Source organism: Dipodomys spectabilis, unplaced genomic scaffold (genome assembly GCF_019054845.1).
Source record: "Dipodomys spectabilis isolate Male_0828 unplaced genomic scaffold, ASM1905484v1 ptg000230l, whole genome shotgun sequence".
Lineage (NCBI taxonomy): Eukaryota > Metazoa > Chordata > Mammalia > Rodentia > Heteromyidae > Dipodomys > Dipodomys spectabilis.
This window is the reverse complement of record NW_024870907.1, coordinates 1,678,864-1,698,570: the sequence shown is the minus strand read 5'-3', so window position 1 is coordinate 1,698,570 and position 19,707 is coordinate 1,678,864. Positions and strand designations below refer to the sequence as shown.

At 49.5% G+C, this 19,707-nt stretch overlaps 1 protein-coding gene across 4 annotated transcripts in view; it reads right to left on the bottom strand.

Moving 5' to 3' along the window:
* Positions 1-1,216: 1,216 nt before the first annotated feature.
* The window catches only part of Tef (TEF transcription factor, PAR bZIP family member), a 29,979-nt gene continuing 11,488 nt past the window's right edge, over positions 1,217-19,707 (bottom strand). For 2 of the 4 annotated variants that reach the window (XM_042697975.1, XM_042697974.1), the window contains exons 2-5: positions 16,294-16,611; positions 5,694-5,914; positions 4,275-4,433; positions 1,217-2,255 (exon numbers count right to left, since the gene is read on the bottom strand). In XM_042697975.1, the coding sequence (XP_042553909.1) occupies positions 1,911-2,255; positions 4,275-4,433; positions 5,694-5,914; positions 16,294-16,611 (1,043 nt within the window). In that variant the 3' untranslated portion in view covers positions 1,217-1,910. Of the gene's footprint in view, positions 2,256-3,705; positions 4,434-5,693; positions 5,915-16,293; positions 16,612-19,707 lie in introns of those variants that run through there. The other 2 variants (XM_042697977.1, XM_042697976.1) reach the window with 1 other exon arrangement.

Here is a 19,707-nt window from a genome sequence, read left to right as displayed (position 1 = left end):
TGTGGCTCATGTGGTAGCGCACTCGCCTTGAGACCACAGGGGCCCGGACACTGGCATGGGAGTAGCTCCGGCCCCGAGCAGGAGACCCGGGCATGCCAGCGCAGCTGATTGCCTGGCGTGACTGCTGGCACCCTGCACAGGGCCACACCCGTCTGTAGAAGCCTGAGTGTTTCTTTTTTGTGTTGTTTTTTGTTGTGTTTGTGCTGGTGCAGAGGCTTGAACTCAGAGCCAGGGTGCTGTTCCTAAGCTGCTGTGCTTGAGTGCTCTAGTACTTGAGCCATAGCTCCACTTGGGGCTTTTTGGTGGTTCATTGGAGATAGTCTCACAGACTTTCCTGTGGCCAGAGGAAACTCTTCCAACCCCATCACTAGGACCTTAGCGGCTCCTGGCAGTTTGTGTGGGACCGCAGGTCAGATTTCACCCGAGGTGGTCTCCCACTCAGCTTCCCAAAGAGCGGGCTTCAGTGTGTACCACCAGTACCTGCCATGTTTTGTTTTGGTTTTGGTCTGTCTTGGGGCTTGGACTCAAGGCCTGGACATGCTCCTAGAGCTTTTTTGTTCAGGACTAGCTCTCTACCTCTTTGAGCCACAGTACCACTCCCGGTTTTCTGGTGGTTCACTGGAGTAAGAGTCTCACAGACTTTTCTGCACAGGCTGGCTCTGAACCATGATCCTCAGATTTTAACCTCCTGAATAGCTGGGATTACAGGCGTGGGTCCGGCTTGCCGTTTTTTTTTCTTTCCCTGTGGCTGCCATCAAGTGTTTGAGAAGACATTTATTTATTTGTCAGTTGTGGGGCTTGAATTCTGGGCCTGGGCGCTGTTCCTCAGCTCTTCAGCTCAAGGCTAGTGCTCTACCACTTGAGCCACAGTGCCACTTCTGGCTTTTTCTGCTTATGTGGTGCTGAGGAATCGAACCCAGGGCCTCATGCATGCGAGACAAGCGCTCTACCCCTGAGCCACCTTCCCAGCCCGAGAACACATTTCATAATAGTCCACCAACTACCACTTTGGGTCTGGTATGTTTCCTTCTTTAATATAAGTGGCAAAAATTCCTTTCGTGGACAGATGAAGAAACTGAGGCACCACTGGCCAAGGGCATTTGGCTGATGACAAGCGTGGTGGCAGGATGGGATGAGACAGTTTTGTGACTTGACTCAGGCACCGAGGCCGGGTGGGGGTGGGGGACAGTAACAGAAAGTTCCATCACACTTTCTTTTTTTCTCAAAATATTTAATTTTCTTTTGAAAAGGATACATACATTCCCGCTTCCCTCCCCGCGTCACTCTGGCCACCAGCAGTGACCCACTCGCACGCACACGCTCACGTAAGGCCAATGGGCTGTGGTCTGCCCCTACCCACTCCATGCAGGAAGAAAGGGCTTTCCCTGGCCGCCTTCCCCCAGCGAAAGCAAGGGAGACGGGGGCTGCTGGAGCGCTGGCTTCCGGGGAGGGCAGAGCCCGCGCTCCGTCTCACCACATGCACTTAGAAAAATAAACCCAAGTAGTGTTCTGGCATCCCCCCAACAGCAAAAGATAGCACTCTCTACCTGGAAGTCATCTTTGCCATTTTCTAGAAAAAAATTATTGCACTTAATTAACAGATGTTAAAGGAGCTTTGCCACGCTAACAACAGGCGCTCCTGGGCCCTTCCGAGTGCCGTGTGCAGAGCTGGCCGGCACAAAGGACCGCCCTGCCGGCTGGAGGTCAGCCTGGCTCTGGGCAGGGGGCGCCGCCCGGTGCCTTCCCCCAAGCAGGAACTAGTTGGGCAAAGCTCATCCTCTGCCAAGGTCCGGACATCCGGGCCCTCCGCAAGGCTGCTGCATCTCTAGATATGTATTTGTCTATCTAGACGTTTCTCATGAGTACTTTTTTTTTTTTTTTTGCAGTATTCTAGCTTATTCATGATTTGTCTACTCCGTGGCTGTGATGAGGCAGACTGCCCAGCCCAAAGTGAACCCACGGAACACCAAACCGAAATCAGCTGCTCCAGCTCTGGCTGCAGAAGGCCCAGAGGGAGAGGCCCCGGGGCCCCCGCAGACAGGCACACAGGCAGGCACCAATCCTCTCTGCAAGGCCTCAGTGCGTAAAGCCAGGGAGGAAGCAAGCTCACCTGAGCATCTCTCCCCAAAAATGCCAACCTCCAGACTTCTCCTTCCGGTCGCTGCCAAGGTCCTGACTCCAAGGGCCGCGCCCAAGAGGCCAGTAGCAACACTCTTTCCAATTAAGCACTTTGGGAAGGAACCAGACACCCCTGCCTGGGAGAAGAAGGGGGGGGCATTGCACAGGCAGAAGGGGGTAGCAAGGGGTGAGAGACAACAAGCCCCCCCCTAATCCTCTGGGGGTCAGAACACAGACGCCATCCAGAGACGAAGTGTCCACCCCATAAAAAAATAAAGTGAAAAAGAAAATCACAAACCTTACGTTTTCGAGCCGAAGGAAATAAAGAGCTTTTCAGCTCGAGGCTTGTCCACCATAAAAAAAAACAAACGAGAACCGGCTCTGGGTGAGCAGCCACTCCAGAAGGTGAACGCGGGTGGCGTGGCGGGGCAGAACACTGACATGCTGGATGCAACTGCCCTGGGTGGGTACAACAGAGTGAAAGTGTGCACACGGTTTCCACAGAACCACAAAGTCAAAGGCGAGGAAGAAGAGACTCCCTAGGCCTCGGGGCCCGTGTCAAGGCCCTGGGAGAGGCAGGTGTGCAGGTCCTGGAGGGCTGTGGCATCCCCCGGGTGCAGTCCATGGCCAGTGGATGGTTTTTCCCAGTCTTACCGTCCCCTTGCACAAAGTCTTTACCAGTGAGCCACCGTAGGAAATAAAGCCAGTGTTAAGCAGAACAAAGTGCCTCCGTCACGTCTGTATTCTTCACATCGGCCGCCAGGGGGCGCCCAGTGGACTCAAAGGAGCAGAGGCTTCCACAACTTGCCTCAGTTAACTCGTCTGTCCAGTGGAACGTAAGAAAAAGACACAGCCACGGCTGTGGAAACTGCCCCACTGGGTGACCAGGCCTGTGTGGTGGCCCCCTGACTAGACAGAGAGGGACTCTAGGACTGTAGAAACGTCCTAGGAGTCACAGTGTCCTTGGCAACTCTGGAGGTGCCTTGCCTGGCTGATGCACTGGGGGCAGCGCACGGGGAGGGGTCCAGAGCCAGGACCGAGAAGCCCTTTTCTGCCTCCAGGGACAGCAGGCTTCAGCCTGTGCCACACTGGTGGGCAGAGCAAGAAAACAATGGAACTTCTCAGGAAACAGCCCTGGGCTCTGGGGCCCCCAGGGGAGGGAGCTGTGGAGGCCACTTGCCCAAACACTGTGCCGGGGAGGACCCTGGGGCTCAAGAAGTTAGTGCTTCCTTTTAAAATCCCAGGTCTGAGGGGGGTTGCGGGCGGAGGGGGCCAGCAAGCCGAGGCCAGTCGGCTGGGATAAACACAAGGTTCTCGGGGCAGCGTCCAGGTCGGGCCTGGCCGGGAGGAGAAGGACAGATTCCCGCTCCTCCCCCTGCACTGCTCATCAGCCACCCACCATGCTGGAGTCTCTCAGGGAAGACACAGAGGGGGTCCCCAGGGCCTCGCTCCTCTGGCTTCGGAGCCACAGGAGAAATGGGGTGTGGAACTGAGAGCGGGTGGGCGTGCTTCTGCTGCAGGCCTTCAAACCCCACCTGGCCCCAGGGTGATCAAAGAGCCCGCTCCTGGGGCGCCCCCCCCCCCCCCCCCCCCGCATCAGCTACCTCCAAGGAAGATGGGAATGGATGCTTCTTGCAGAGACTTTCTGGGGGAAAGGGAGGTGCACGACAGACACGCCGCAGTGGAAATGCACCTGCTACCTGAGACGACGGAAGGGTGAGGCGCTCATGACTCATTCCGCAGACGCGGCCCTCCGCGGGGCTGAGGGAGGCCCGAGGGCCCTGGGAAAGCGGAGGATCGCACTCCAAAGGGCCCCCTCCAATTCAGCTGGGATGTCGGGGGACAGGAAGGCCGGCCATCCTCCCGTCTACATAGATTCTCCTCACGTTCCCCTTCCAACATGGAGACTGCCTCCCCAGGGAAGTCGCCCTGTGCGTGCACTGGCCGTGTCATAATGAAGCTGAGACGTGAACACCCCCAGAGCAGGGCGCTACCACGTGCCCACGACGAGTCCTAAGTCTCCACGCGTGCGTGGGGTCCAGGGAGCCCCAGGCAGAGGTCTGAGGTGCAGGCAGTGCCCTGCCCGGGCGGGGTGCGGGTTACAAGGGCCCGTACTTGGTCTCATACTTGGACACGATGGTCTTGCACTTGCCCACCTCCTTGCGTAGCTCGGCCACCTCCGTCCGCAGGGCTGTGTTCTCCTTCTCCAGGAAGGCCGCCCGGATGGTGATCTGGTTCTCCTTCAGGCGCCGGGCATCCCGAGACCGCTTCGCCGCCACGTTGTTCTTCTTGCGCCTCGTCCAGTACTTCTCGTCCTGTGGGGGGAAGGACCCCGTGTGGGTCTCTAGTTCTCCCCAATCTTTCCCTCCAATCAGCCAGATGCCTCTCTCTCTCTCTCTCTCTTTTTGTCAGTCATGGGTCCTGAACTCTGGGTCTGGGCACAGTCCTTCAGCTCTTCAGCTCAAGGCGAGCACTCTACCACTTGAGCCATAGTGCCATTTCCATCTTTTTCTGCCTATGTGGTGCTGAGGAATCGAATCCAGGGCCTCATGCATGTAAGGCAAGCACTCTACCACTGAGCCACTTCCCAGCCCCCAGATGCCTCTCTTAATGCACTGGTATGGCCAGAACTAAAGCTCAGGGACAATGCGTAGACCTAGCTCAACAACAAAAAAAAGATCATGGGTGGGAAAGTGGTCTCCTTGTCTCCATAGCTTTAATGAAAAGTCCTCCTCCCTCCCTCCCCTCCTATATATATATCCCCCCTCCCCCCAGTACTGGGCCTCACACTCTTGCTTACTCAAGACTGGCTCATGGCTGGCTGGCACTCAACCATTTGAGCCACAACTCTACTTCTAGCATTTTGCTGGTCAACTGGAGATAAGAGTCTCATGGACTTTCCTGCCCAGCCTCCTGAGTAGCTAGGAGGACAGGGTAGTATACCACCAGCATAAGGCCTTCCTGTGTGTTTTTCTAGAAGGGTGGAAAAACCAGGAGTTTCCTCTTCCCTCTGGTTCCTACAGTCATCTGGCTGAGAGCTGCTCGCTCACATGTCCCTGCAGACGGCCGGCCACATGTAAGCTGTTTTTTGCCCTTTAAAACAGGGACTTGGCCGGGCGCCGGTGGCTTACGCCTATAATCCTAGCTACTCAGGAGGCTTAGATTTGAGGATCATGGTTCAAAGCCAGCCAGGCGAGAAAGTCTATGAGACTCTTATCTCCAATAAACCACCAGAAAACTGGAAGTGGTGCTGTGGCTCAAATGGTAGAGTGCTAGCCTTGAGCTGAAGAGCTCAGGGACAGAGCCTAGGTCCAGAGTTCAAGCGCCATGACTGACAAAAAACCCAGAAAACAAAAACTCATGCTTTTTTGGCTGGTGTCCATGAGGAGGGAGATAAAATCGTATGTGCAGACCCTAGATTCTGTGTGTGTGTGTGTGTGTGTGTGTGTGTGTGTGTGCATGCACATGCACATGCACGTGCACATGCTGGAGTTCAGGTCCTTGCCTGGGGTAAGCAAGCCCTCTACCGCTGAGTCTCTGCCCACAGCCCTTTGCTGATCAGTACTCTAGGTTACCTTCTGCTCATCGGGGACAAAGACCTTCTTGGCCTTTTTGATCATGGGCTGGGGCTTCAGATCCTCCTCGGCAAACTTGTGCTTCCGAGGGTTGAAGAGCTCCCCGCCAGGCACGCTGGAGAGGACCAGGTCGGCAGGGTCTGGGTTGAAGTTCACATCGACCTCCACACAGTTGGGGTCGATGGGACTGGGAGTCTCCCTCTCCTTTTCCAGGGAAGATTCTGAAAGACAGACAGGGCTCGGGAAGCAGCTCACAGGTCAGAGGAGATCCCTGCCACCCACCACGCCTGCTTTAAACTCAACCTGCCAAAACAGTGCATTCCTTAAGGTAGACAGACAGGCACACCGTTCAATGCCACAGCAGAAGAATCCCGCCCTCACTTGCTGGTGCTGTGTACACACGGAGCATGCGCTCCATCTCGAAGCTACAGTGCTAGCTCAGGGATGCTTCGAAACAAGGGCCATCAAAAAGAATTTTCCAATAGCTTTTCTTCTTCCTCAGAAATGTGAAGTGAAATATTCAATCATTATACCCCTTGACTTCCTGTGTCTCAAGTTCACAAAGAGCTCAATCTCTGGCCTAAGGACAGGACTTAGAAATGTCATGATTTGGTCTTTCCTTCCTTCCCCTCTCTCCCTTTCAGTACTGGGGATTTGAACTCAGAACCCTGTGATTGCTAGATTGATGCCATACTTCTGAGCTATGTCTCCAGCCCTGTTTTTTAGTTTTCTTTTTCGTGCTAGCACTGGGCTTGAACCCAGGGCCTCCTGCTCTTGCTTGGCCTTTTCACTCATAGGTGCCCTCCACCACTTGAACCACTCCTTCAGTTCTTCTTTTCTGTTGTTGTTGGTCATGGGCCTGAACTCTGGGCCTGGGCGCTGTCCCTCAGCTCTTCAGCTCAAGGCTAGCGCTCTACCACTTGAGCTAAAGCGCCACTTCCAGCTTTTTCTGCTTATGTGGTGCTGAGGAATTGAACCCAGGGCCTCATGCATGCAAGGCAAGCGCTCTACCACTGAGCCACCTTCCCAGCCCCCCTGAGTTTCTTTTTGCTCAAGGTTAGCACTCTACCACAGCACCACTTCTGGCTTTTTCTGTTCATGTGGTACTGAGGAATTGATCCCAGGGATTCATGCATGCTAGGGCAAGCACTCTACCACTAAGCTACATTTCCAGTCCCAGTTCTGGCTTTCTGTGGGTTAAATTGGATAAGATTCTCTTTGTCTGCTCAAGCTGGCTTCAAACTTCAATCCTCAGATCTCAGCCTAATGAGTAGCTAGGATTATAGGCCTGAACCACTGGTATCTGGCTCCCAGCTCTGTTTCCTGCCCCTTCCCACCTTACAGGTTATTTTTATGACTGGGTTCACTTCCTGCTATGGCTTACACCTGAGCATCAATCTATCTACATTTAGGCTTCCTGTTGTAGCTGGGATCACAGGTGCATGCCACCATGTTCAACTTCCCTTCCGTGAAGATAGAGTCACCAACATTTCTGCCTGTCTGGGTGCCGGCTCATGTCTGTAATCCTAGCTACTCAGGAGGCTGAGATCTAAGGATCATGGTTTAAAACTAACCTGGCAGGAAAGTCCATGAGCCTCTTTTCTCCAATTAACCACAAAAGAAGCCAGAAGTGTAGTTATGGCTCAAGTGGTAGAGCACTAACCTTGAGCACAAAAGCTCGGAGATAGCACCCAGGACCTGAGTTCAAGCCTCAGGATATGCACAAGAAAAATAAAAACTTGTCTGCCTGGGCAGGCCTGGCATCATCACCCTCCCAATCTCAGCCATCTACGGAAACTGGGATGGCAGGCACATACTACTGAGACTAGCTATGTGTTGAGAAGGGGTTTCTGTGACTTGATCTTCCTGGGATGGCTTTGAACCACAATCCTCCTGCTTGCAGCCTCCTCACAGCTAGGATTATACGTGAGAGCAACTGGAACCTGGCTTTGGATTCGGCTTTTGGGCACCTAAGACATGCTTATCATTTAGTAGTGACTGTGCTCAGCTAAGTTTTATGACAACTCTGAAGAGTATTTACTCACAGACAAGGCGCAGAAGAATGCACTGGTTTCCCACGGTCACACAGAGAAGTGACTGAACTAAAACCTACTCCTGGTCTGGCTGACTCATTCTCTGTTTTTCCCTGCTGTTTTATAGTGAACACTGGATCAAAGGCAATTTTAGAGTCCCAAGGTTGCACATTGTTAAACAGAAGAGCTATATTTTTAAAAACCCTAAACCTTTGGCCTTGTCCAATGTTACTGAAAGGAGTACACAAAATATTCAGCCAACAGATATTTCCTGAGCACTGACTATATGCCAGTTCTGTCCTGGCAACCACAAGCAGTATAACAGACAAAAATCCCTGTCATGGGGTTGAGAATGTAGATTAGTGATAGAGTGCTTGCCTACCATGCATGAAGCCCTGGGTTCAATTCCTCAGTACCACCTATAGAGAAAAAGCTGGAAGTGGTGCTGTGGCTCAAGTGGTAGTGTGCTAGCCTTGAGCAAAATGCTCAGGGACAGTATCTATGCCCTGAGTTCAAGCCCCAGGACTGGCAAAAAAATAATATATATATGTAAAATATATTTTATATATATTACATATATATCATATATAAACATATTTTTTTCCTATCTATCTATCTATCTATCTATCTATCTATCTATCTATCTATCTATCTATCTATCTATCTATCTATCTATCCCTGCCTTCATGGAATGCTTCTCTAGTGGACAGCATTATACAAATTTTTATTAATTTTTTGGTGCCAGTCCTAGGGCTTGAACTCAGGGCCTGGGTGCTGTCCCTTAGCTTTTTCACTCAAGGTTGATGCTCTACCACTTGAATCACAGCTTCACTTTTGGCTTTTGGTAGTTAATTGAAGAGTTTCATAGGCTTTCCTACTTGGACTGGCTCAGAACCATGATCCTCAGATCTCAGTCTCCTGAATAGGTAGGATTACAGGCGTGAGATACCAGGGTATGGTATAAATTTTTAAAAATCTATGAAAATGGGGCTGGGAAGGTGGCTCTGTCATAGAATGCTTGCCTTGCATGCATGAGGCTCTGGGATCGATTCCTCAGCACCACATAAGCAGAAAAAAGCTGGAAATGACACTGTGGCTAGGGTGCTAGCCTTGAGCTGAAGAGCTAAGGGACACAGAACCCATGAGTTCAGGCCTCATGACTGACCAAAAAAAAAAAAAAAACCAAAAAACAACAACTATGAAAATGTTAGCTCTTGGGGCTGGGAAGGTGGCTCAGTGGTAGAGCGCTTGCCTTGCATGCATGAGGCCCTGGGTTCGATTCCTCAGCACCACATAAGCAAAAAGAAAAAGGCCAGAAGTGGCGCTGTGGCTCAAGTGGTAGAGCACTAGCCTTGAGCTGAAGAGCTAAGGGACAGCGCCCAGGCCCAGAGTCCTTGAGCTGAAGAGCTAAGGGACAGCGCCCAGGCCCAGAGTTCAGGCCCCACGACGGGACCCCAAAAAAAAAAAAAAAAAGAAAATGTTAGATCTTATGAAATGTGACCATCAAGGCCGAAGCCTAGAGGGAAGCTGGCATGTTCCAAGAGCAGCAGGGCACAAGGTGGCTACAGTGAATGAACATCGGGAGAGTAACTGGATGGGTATGGAACAGAAAATGTTGGATATTTAATCCAAACAAAACTAAGGTTCTCAACGGGGGTGGAGGGGTGGGGGGTGGGGGGAGGGCGGTTTGTCCTGAGGCCTGCATGTAAGTGCCAGGATGGGAGGAGGAGCTGCTGCCATGCAGTGGCTGGAGCCCAGGGAGGCAGCTACACACCCTACAATGCAAAAGATAAACAAATACCTTTCTCCAAATATAGCAAAAAAAGTTCTCTGGTTCAAGTATGGATGATGCTGATTTTGCTTTTCTCTCGTGGGGTAGAAACCACTGGAGGGCTCTGGGCTTGGGCATGACATAATCTGACTTAGGTTTTAAATGGATCATGCACATAAACTCTCAGTAACCATAACAGAGAAGGTAAAGTCAGAGGTTTGAGTGGCAAAAGTGCAACTACCTGGGGACCCATGTGGAAACTGGGGGGACGCATGTCAGACAAACGGCCAAGGCACCCACCTCATGGAACTGATGCCCCAAGGGACACCATGTCTGGATGTCCCTCAGCAGCAGCCAAAGCAATGAAACAGGATAATACCCAAAGATGCATAACAGCATGGCTTAGGGCCAGAGAGTTTGAGGAATTTTCCTTCCCTGTGGGTTGCTCTGTGAACAAATTTCTTCCTACTTCCTACAAGACCTTAAAATTACCGCCGGAAGGAGAGAGAAAAGTTCTAGGTCTACTAGTATTTGCCTGAAACAGTCTCCTCTGAAATCTACCATTACAAAACATTAAAAAATAAGTTGGAGCCAGGCCCTGGTGGCTCATGCCTGAAATCCTAGCTACTCGGGAAGCTGAGATCTAAGTATCACAGTTCAAAGACAGTCTGAGCAGGAAAGCCTCTAAGACTCTTATCTCTATCCACTAAAAGTGGAGCTCAAGTGGTTAAGCTCTGGCCTTCAGTGAAAAAGCTAAGGAACAGAACTCAGGCCCTGAGTTGAAGCCTTAGTAACCAGAACACAAAAAATAAATGAAGTTGGGCACTAGTCAATCAAGCCTGCAACCCTGGCCCCGGCTAAGATTGACGGGACCATGCTTTGAGGCCAGCCCAGGCAGAAAAGTCCACAGAACTCTATCTGCAAAATAACTAAGAAAAGGGTAGGCTGAGTATAACTCAAGTGGTAGGGGTGCAGAAAAAAAAGAGGCCCAACTGGGTGCCGGTGGCTAATGGCCTGTCATCCTAGCTACTCAGGAGGCTGAGATCTGAGGATCATGGTTCACAGCCAGCCCAAATAGGAAAGTCAGTGTGACTCTTATTTCCAATTAACCACCAAAAGACTGGAGGTGTCACTGTGGCTCAACTGGTAGAGCTCTAGCTTTGAGCTGAAGGGCTGAGGGACAGCGCCCAGGTCGAGTTCAAGCCCCACAACTGACCAAAAAAAAAAAAAAAAAGTGAGGTCCAAGTTTAAACCCCAGTACTAGCAAAACATAAATTAAAATAAAATACAAACAACATAGAACACCCATATCTTGTGGGTTGATTACAACCACTTTATACACTATTTGGAAGTACCTGCAAAAGCAAATATACGCCTGTCCACTAGCCCAGTAGCCCATTCCTACTTAAATACCCAAGAAAAATGCGTACAAATGTTTACTAAGACACATACATAAGTGTTCACAGCAGTGGTATCAATAACTCAAACTGCAAATGCCCGATGGCTTTCCATTGCAGAATTAATAAATAGTGGCATGTTCACACAATGGAATACTATTTACCAATGAAAATAAATAAATCGTTGCTACAAGCATCAAAGTGGATGATGTTCACAAATAAAAGTTGAGTAAAAGAAGCTAAAAGCCGGGTGCCAGTGGTTCACGCTTATAATCCTAGCTACTCAGGAGGCTGAGATTTAAGGATCATGGTTCAAAGCCAGCCTGGGCAGGAAAGTCCATGAGACTTTTTTTTTTTTGGGTCCGGTCATGGGGTCTGAACTCTGGGCCTGGGCGCTATCCCTCAGCTCTTCAGCTCAAGGCTAGCGCTCTACCACTTGAGCCACAGCGCCACTTGGAGGAGTGGTTTGACTGGTAGAGTGTCAGCTTTGAGTGAAAAAGCTAAGAGAGAACATAAGGTCATGAGTTCAAGCCCCAATACTGGCACAAAAAAAGAAAAAAAAGTAAAATACATACTGTTCGTTTTATCTACAGAACAAACTGAAAAATTAAGAGGACTTCTGTTTTAATTTCTACTATGTGTAAAATTCGTCGATATAAATCGTACAGTGGTTATTATGAATTTTCTGTCAACTATTTTATATGCTTTTGGGGGGCTGAGGCCAGGACTCCAACTCAGTATTTGACACTTTCACTCATTGGCTTGGCGCACTACCACCTGAACCACACATCCAATTCCTCTAAATTTTCTGTATAACTATTTTTATCAGTATTAAGATATTCTGGGGCTGGGAAGGTGGCTTAGTGCTAGAGTGCTTGCCTTGTACACATGAGGCCCTGGGTTCCATTCCTCAACATCATATAAGCAGAAAAAGCTGGAAGTGGCACCATGGCTCAAGTGGTAGAGTGCTACCCTTGAGATGAAGAGCTCAGGGACACAGCTCAGGACCAGAGTTCAGGCCCCACAAACAACAGGCATTGGTGGCTCAAATCTATAATCCTAGCTGAGGAGGCTGAGATCTGAGGATCGTGGTTCAAAGCTAGCCCAAGCAAGGAAGTCCATGGGACTCTACCAGAAGTGGAGCTGTGGCTCAAAGTTGTAGAGCATTCGCCTTGACCAAAAACAAACAAACAAACAAAAAAACTCAAGGGACAGCCAGGCGCTGGTGGCTCATACCTGTAATCCTAGCTACTAGGGAGGCTAAGATCTGAGGATCACAGTTCACAGCCAGCCTGGGCAGGAAAGTCTGTGAGACTCTTATCTCCATTAGGGCACTAGAAAACTAGAAGTGGCACAGTAGCTCAAGTGGTAGAACGCTAGCCTTGAGCTGAAGAGCTGAGGGACAGCGCCCAGGCCCAGAGTTCAAGCCCCATGATGACAAAACAAACAAACCAACAAAAAAAGGTCAGGGACAACGCCCAGTTTGAGTTCAAGCAATAGAAAAAGATAAGCTGATCCTCACAAAATCCTCACAAAATTTGTATTTGTATTATAATGCTAGCTATAGAAAGATATAAATATGAGAGAGTATAAATGGAGTTGATCCGTTTGTTTGCTTTTGGGGTATGGTGCTGAGGACTGAACCTAGAACCTTGCCATGACAACAAAGTACTCCAGCAATGAGCCCAACCTGTAAAACTTTAAAACAAAAGAAAGGACACAGTACACCACTCCTTTTATAGAAAACTCAACTATAAGAAAAAATAAGCCGGGCGCCCGGTGGCTCACTCCTGTAATCCTAGCTACTTCAGGAGACTTAGAGTTGAGGATCTCGGTTCAAAGCCAGCAAGGCAGGAAAGTCTATGAGACTCTTATCTCCAATAAACCACCAGAAAACTGGAAGTGGTGCTGTGGCTCAAGTGGTAGAGTGCTAGCCTTGAGCTGAAAAGCTCAGGGACAGAGCCTAGGTCCAGAGTTCAAGCACCATGACCAACTCCCCCGCATCCCCCCCCCCCCCCAAAAAAAAGAAGAGGGGCTGGGAAGGTGGCTTAGTGGTAGAGAGCTTGCCTTGCATGCGTGAGGTTCTGGGTTCGATTCCTCAGCACCACATAAGCAGAAAAAAGCCGGAAGCGGCGCTGTGGCTCAAGTGGTAGAGCGCTAGCCTTGATCTGAAGAGCTGAGGGACAGTGCCCAGGCCCAGAATTCAAGCCCCACGACTGACCAAAAAAAAAAAAAAAGAAGAAGAAGAAAAAGTAACTTTAGGGGACAGAAATGGGAATGACAACTTTGAAGGAAGTCACAGGGTACCAGACATTCAGGGGTATCCAGAGTATCTGATTTGGTGGGTGGTAATTTACCTTGGGAAGATCTATTAGACTGTATATTTATGATAAATGTACTTGTATATGCCATACTTCATTAATAGTTTTGACTTAAAAACAAACTCAGGCAGGCCAGGTACCAGTTCCTGCCTGTAATTCTAGCTACTTAGTAGACTGAGATCTGAGGATTGTGGTTCAAAGTCAGCCCATGGTATTTTTTTTTTTTTTTTTTTTTTGGGTCCGGTCGTGGGGCCTGAACTCTGGGTCTGGGTGCTGTCCCTCAGCTCTTCAGCTCAAGGCTAGCGCTCTACCACTTGAGCCACAGCGCCACTTCCGGCTTTTTTTCTTTTTGCTTATGTGGTGCTGAGGAATCGAACCCAGGGCCTCAGGCTTGCAAGGCAAGCGCTCTACCACTGAGCCACCTTCCCAGCCCCCATGGTATTTTTTTAGGTCAGTTGTGTATCTGTGACTCAAGTGGTAAAACACCAGACTTGAGCAAACAGCTAAGGCACAACTTGAACTCAGAACCTGAACTCACACCTTTTTTGTCTCAAAAAAAAAAAAGGATATGGATGTTACAGGTCTTGATAGACCATGTGAGGTTCTGGGTTAGATCTCTAGCATAAAACAAAACAACAACAACAAGAACTAGTTCAAGCCCTAGAACCAACACAAAAAATATAAAATAAATAAATAATGTTATTATCGTTTTCTTTTATTTTTTTTGTCAGTCCTGGGCCTGAACTCTGGGCCTGGGCTCTGTCCCTCAGATCTTCAGCTCAAGGCTAGCGCTCCACCACTTGGGCCACAGTGCCACTTCTGGCTTTTTCTGCTTATGTGTTACTGAGGAGTGGAGCCCAGGGCCTCATGCATGCAAGGCAAGCACTCTACCACTGAGCCACCTTCCCAGCCCTAAATGTATTATAGTTTGTTTAAATCAAGAATTTTGTTTGACTGGGCATCAGTGGCTCACGTCTATAATTCTAGCTACTCAGGAGGCTAAGATGTGAGGATCTCGGTTCAAAGCCAACAAATGCAGGAAAGTCCTTGAGACTCTTATCTCCAATTAACCACCAGAAAACCGGAAGCCGTGCTGTGGCTCAACTGGTAAAGCTCTAGTCTTGAGTTGAAGAGCTGAGGGACAGTGCCCAGGCCCAGAGTTCAAGCCCCACAACCGACCAAAAAAATTTTTTTTTGTTTGTTTGAATCCATACAAATAGCATTTGGCTTATATGCTTATTAAATTACATGCAGTCCTTAGGTTTCCCTTTCCTTTTAAAGATATTAACAATTTGTTTTTTTTTGTTTTTTTTTTTGGGTCCCGTCGTGGGGCCTGAACTCTGGGCCTGGGCGCTGTCCCTCAGCTCTTCAGTTCAAGGCTAGCGCTCTACCACTTGAGCCACAGCGCCACTTCCGGGTTTTTTCTTTTTGCTTATGTGGTGCTGAGGAATCGAACCCAGAGCCTCATGCATGCAAGGCAAGCTCTCTACCACTGAGCCACCTTCCCAGCCCAATCTTTCATTGTTTTTCCTATAAACTAGTTAAGATATAGAACCTTTAGCGAGTTCCCAGAGTTCTTTCTTTTCTTTGTGGTACTGGGGATTAAACTCAAGGCTTTGTGCATACTAAGCAACACTTCACCACTTGAACCACAACCTCATCATTTATATTTGTTTGAGGCTGACCTCAAACCATGCATGCATCTGCCTCTGCCCCTTGAGTAGCTGGGATTACAAATGTACACTGCCACACCCAGCCAGAATGCTCATTTCTGTGTTAGTTGAATTGTCCCAGAAGGCTGGTTCCACAGATAAGTAGTAGACAGAGCTGGAAAGGAGCCCATCTGTTTGGTAGGCCACATAGGTGACACCTGATTTTGGTTGCTTTTTGTGTTTTGTTTTGTTTTTGTGCTGATACTGGGACTTGAACTCAGGATCTGCTTACAGTCTCAGAGCTTTTTGCTCAAGGCTAGCACTCTACCACTTAGCCACAGCTCCACTTCTGGCTTTCTTGGTACTTGATTGGAAATAAAAGTGTCACGGGAAGCTGGGCACTGGTGGCTCACGCCTATAATCTTAGCTACTCAGGAAGCTGAGATCTGAGGATCATGGTTCAAAGCCAGCCTGAGCAGGAAACTGTGAGACTCTTATCTCCAACCAAACACCAGAAAACCAGAAGTGGCGTTGTGGCTTTAGGTCGTAGAACACTAGCCTTGAGTAAAAGAGCTCAAGGACAGCACCAGGCCTGAGTTCAAACCCTACAACTGCACAAAGCTTCAGAGAACCTGCTGAGAAAGAAGCCATGTGTCCTCTGGTAGATTCATGACTATGGGGCACAAAACAATAACAAACAACAGAGACTGAAAAGAAGATAAAGGTCCAAATCCTGAAGATGTCTTCTAGGCAGTGGGAATGCCTTTTCTATGGCAACGTAGTAGCACCTGACTGTGGACTCAGACAACCTGGGTTCAAGCGCTGTCTCCAGCACCCACAGCTGTGTGACCCAGACAAGTTACTTAACTTCCCTGTACTTCCTTTTCCTTTTTTTTAGATCTGAAACTTGGACTGGAACTAAGTACCTGACAATTTCACTCACTGGCTGGCACTCTACCAGCTGAGTCATGCCTCCAACTCCAGTACTTCATTTTCCTTACTTCACAGCAAGTATAATAGTACTAATCTTATAAGGTGCTAAAGCCTGGCACAAAACAAGTGCTAAGGAAATGTGAGCACTTGAAATAATGGTAGTAACGGCATTAGTTAGTACTGCCTGAGCTTTCCAATAGTCTTCACAATGTGCAGGTGACAGAGTAAAAACTTGGCATGGAGCAACTGCAGAACGGGATTTCTCCCTTGGACCAGATGGCCATCTGCTGAGCACCAAGCAACAGCAAGGCTCGTGTGACTACTGTGCTAACTTCTGGCCTTGGGGGACAATGCTGAAGGGTCACCTATCTGCAGCCCACCAGGGCTTCCCCTTGGAAAAGGGACTCACTGGGACAATGAACCAGTCTGTTCCTCCATGGGGAGCAGACTCTATGGATGGACAGGTGGGCCCTCTCAAAGGCCTGTCACCAACCTGTGCTGGATACGGTTTCAGAGGACTGAAAGACGGCAGTGGAGGAGGATGGCGGGGAGGCCGTGGAAGAGCTGGCGGACTCCTTCCCCTCTAGCTCAGCCACAGGCAGCAGCAGGTTCTGGGCCAGGTGGGTGGGGCTGGCGGGGATGCCATTCTCCAGCAGGAACTCGTCCAGGTCCATGTACTCCAGGTGGAAAGACTCGCCATCGTAGGGGATAGTCTTGTCCCAGATGGGTGGCATGAGGGAGGCCGAGACAGCCATGGTGCTGGCTGCAGCCGCCTCGTCCTCTTCCAGCTTTTCCTTCCCCTTTTCCTTATCTGCAAACAAAATCTCGCGTGAGACACCACACAAGAGCAGACTCTATCCCAGAGGTGGGCAGTGAGCCTTGGGGTAGACCCAGCTTTCTCGGAGGCCTGATTCTATGCCCGTCTCATGTACTCTGGGCTCTGGTTATTGCTGTTTGAGCAGGCTGGCCGGCAGGCCCTTCCATACTTGGTATTTCTGGAATGCTAGACACAGATACCACCCTGATAGGGTCCCAGAGTTGCTGTAGAATAGGTTGTAGGTTTGCACCTGGCAGAGAGAGGCTGCTTTTCCTGAAACCTTAGTGTAGAAGGGACTGAGGTTCTCAGGCCAAGACCTCTTGTGTTTTCACTCTTAGCCCTTTAGTTATATTTCTCCATAGCAACCCAGAGATGCCACCACTAGTCCAATCTCCGTGCAGCCACCCATTAGTTGGTCATGTGTGACCTTGGCCATGTTACTTAAAACTGAACTTCCATTGTAAATAATGATAAAACCATCTCTTTTGTGAAGATCACAGACACCATTTGAAAGTGGCCTGGCACACAGGAGGAAGGAAGCACACTGAGGTCAAGTTCTGTGTCTGATTCATTTCTAAATTGCAGGGGCCAACAAAGAGGTGGGAAGATAATAAATGTATGAGTGGAGCACACTGGATTTGCAAACGGTTTCACTTTAGTGGATTGAGAAGACCTGGAGCTAGGTCCCTTGTCAGAGCCATCATTTCAGAAAACCAAATCCCTGAAGAGCAGAAAGAAGTGAAGATAGGTTTTTGAGAAGGAAGGAGAGGTGGAGCTGAAGAATGCTCCTATTCCAAGAAAAGTCTTGATTAGTTATCATTTAGAAGGACCAGTTCCCACCTTATTGTCTCAGTTGGCACCTATAATTTTAGCTGCTCAGGAAGCTGAGATTTGATGATCTCCATTCAGTACCAGCCCAGGCTGACAATTCCCAAACCCCAAATCCCAAGCCCAGTACCAGTGCACACCGTGTGCACATAAGCCTGTGTGTGTGTGCACATGCGTGCATGCGTGCGCACATACACACACAGTTATGTACATGGATAGCCAAGAGAGGGCGATTAAGAAAGAAAAGACAGGGCTGGGAAGGTGGCTCAGTGGTAGAGCGCTTGCCTTGCATGCATGAGGCCCGGGGTTTGATTCCTCAGCACCACATAAGCAGAATAAAGCTGGAAGTGGCGCTGTGGCTCAAGTGGTAGAGCGCTAGCCTGAAGCTGAAGAGCTGGGAGACAGCGCCCAGGCCCAGAGCTCAGGCCCCACGACCGACAAAAAAAAAAAGAGAAAGAAAGAAAAGACAACTGAGAGATGTGACCCTATGGGAAGGGTGTAGTGACAGGGAGCTAGTTAGAGGAGTGGCAGGGAAGCATCATGACAAGTTCACAACGAGTTTTCAGAACTGAAGAAGACAACTTTGAACTCTGAATTTAAAAGAGGTGAAACCGGCCGGGTGCTGGTGGCCCACGCTTATAATTCTAGCTACTCAGGACACTGAGATCTGAAGATCATGGTTCAAAACAAGCCCTGGCAGGATTTTTTTTTCTGTCGGTCATGGGGCTTGAACTCTGGGCCTGAGTGCTCTGTCTCAGCTCTTTAGCTCAAGGCTAGCGCTCTACCACTTCAGCCACAGTACCACTTCTGGTTTTCTGGTGGTTTTATTGGAGATTAGTTTCATGGCCCCAGGCGCCGGTGGCTCACACCTGTAATCCTAGCTACTCAGGAGGCTGAGATCTGAGAATGGAAAAGTTTCTTGGCTTTTTTGCCCAGTCTGGCTCTGAACCGAGATCCTCAGATCTCAGCCTTCTGAGTAGCTAGGATTACACTCAGAACACGAGGACTAGTGGTGCCGGTGTGACACTAAAAAGAGCACCCAATTGAGAGCCATAAGGCTGACATGTATGACCTTGTAAAAGTTCTCTGACGGTTAAGTTTCCTCATCTAGGGAGTGGGGATAATACCCTAAAGGGCTGTTGTGGAAGTCTAAATAAGATTATGTCAGGACTGGGAAGGTGGCTCAGTGGTAGAGCGCATGCCTTGCATGCCAGAGGCTCTGGGTTCGATTCTTCAGCACCACATAAGCAAAAAGAAAAAAGCCAGAAGTGGCACTGTGGCTCAAGTGGTACAGCGCTAGCCTTGAGCTGAAGAGCTAGGGACAGTGCCCAGGCCCAGAGTTCAGGCCCCACGACCGGACCCCCCAAAATAAATAAATAAATAAGATTATGACGAAATACTTTGTGACACTCTGCAAATTTAAGGCAAAATGACTGTTATGGATACTAGTTGCTGGTAATCTTAAACAAGTTCCTGCCAAATATGAACACCTGCAACTGTCTTCGCCTCAGATTTGGGACAAAGCTTTCCAGAAGCAGGAGAGCTTGGCCTCACCTTATTGTGAAACTATTTATAATCTCACAAGCGACAACCAATGGGAGCCTCAGAATAGACCAGGAAAAGAAGCAAGATGGCAATTTAGAAAAAAATTAATTCCCCAGGACAGACAATTCATTGGCCTATCCCTTCCCAAGTCCTTGGGTTATAGGACAGTTCCTGCAATTCCCAGGTCTCAGAACGGAAGTACACCTACCTCAGTGTACCTAAAACTCCACAATAGGTGGCATTCCTGCTGCTGCCTGAACCTCATCTCCTCTGTCAAAACAGCAAGGCCAAAGCTGCTTTCCACATAGGCCCTGGGGGACCCTTTGGCCTGGGCTACAAGATGAAGTTCAATCCTGTCACTGTGGCCCCCAATCAACCAGGCCAGGGGCTTCAGGGGTCTCCTTCCTGCCTTCATCCTACCCTGACCTGGCCCAAACCTTGTCCCCAAAAGGCACCCCCATCGCTGGCCCCACATGCTTCCCACCAGATGCATCTCAAACACCAGCCCAGAAACAGCTTTCCAAAAAAAGCTCCAGTACGGACCTAGCAGCTGGATCCCCAGCATCCAGAGAGCAAGAATGCAACTCCCCTAGGAGAGGACAAGGCCACATCCCCAGACGATCTGCTACCCAAGACCAGAGCGTTTCAAACTTTGGTGGACTTCGAAACCAAGGGGGATGAAGGCGAGGTGCTCATTACAAAGGCACAGTCCAGGGT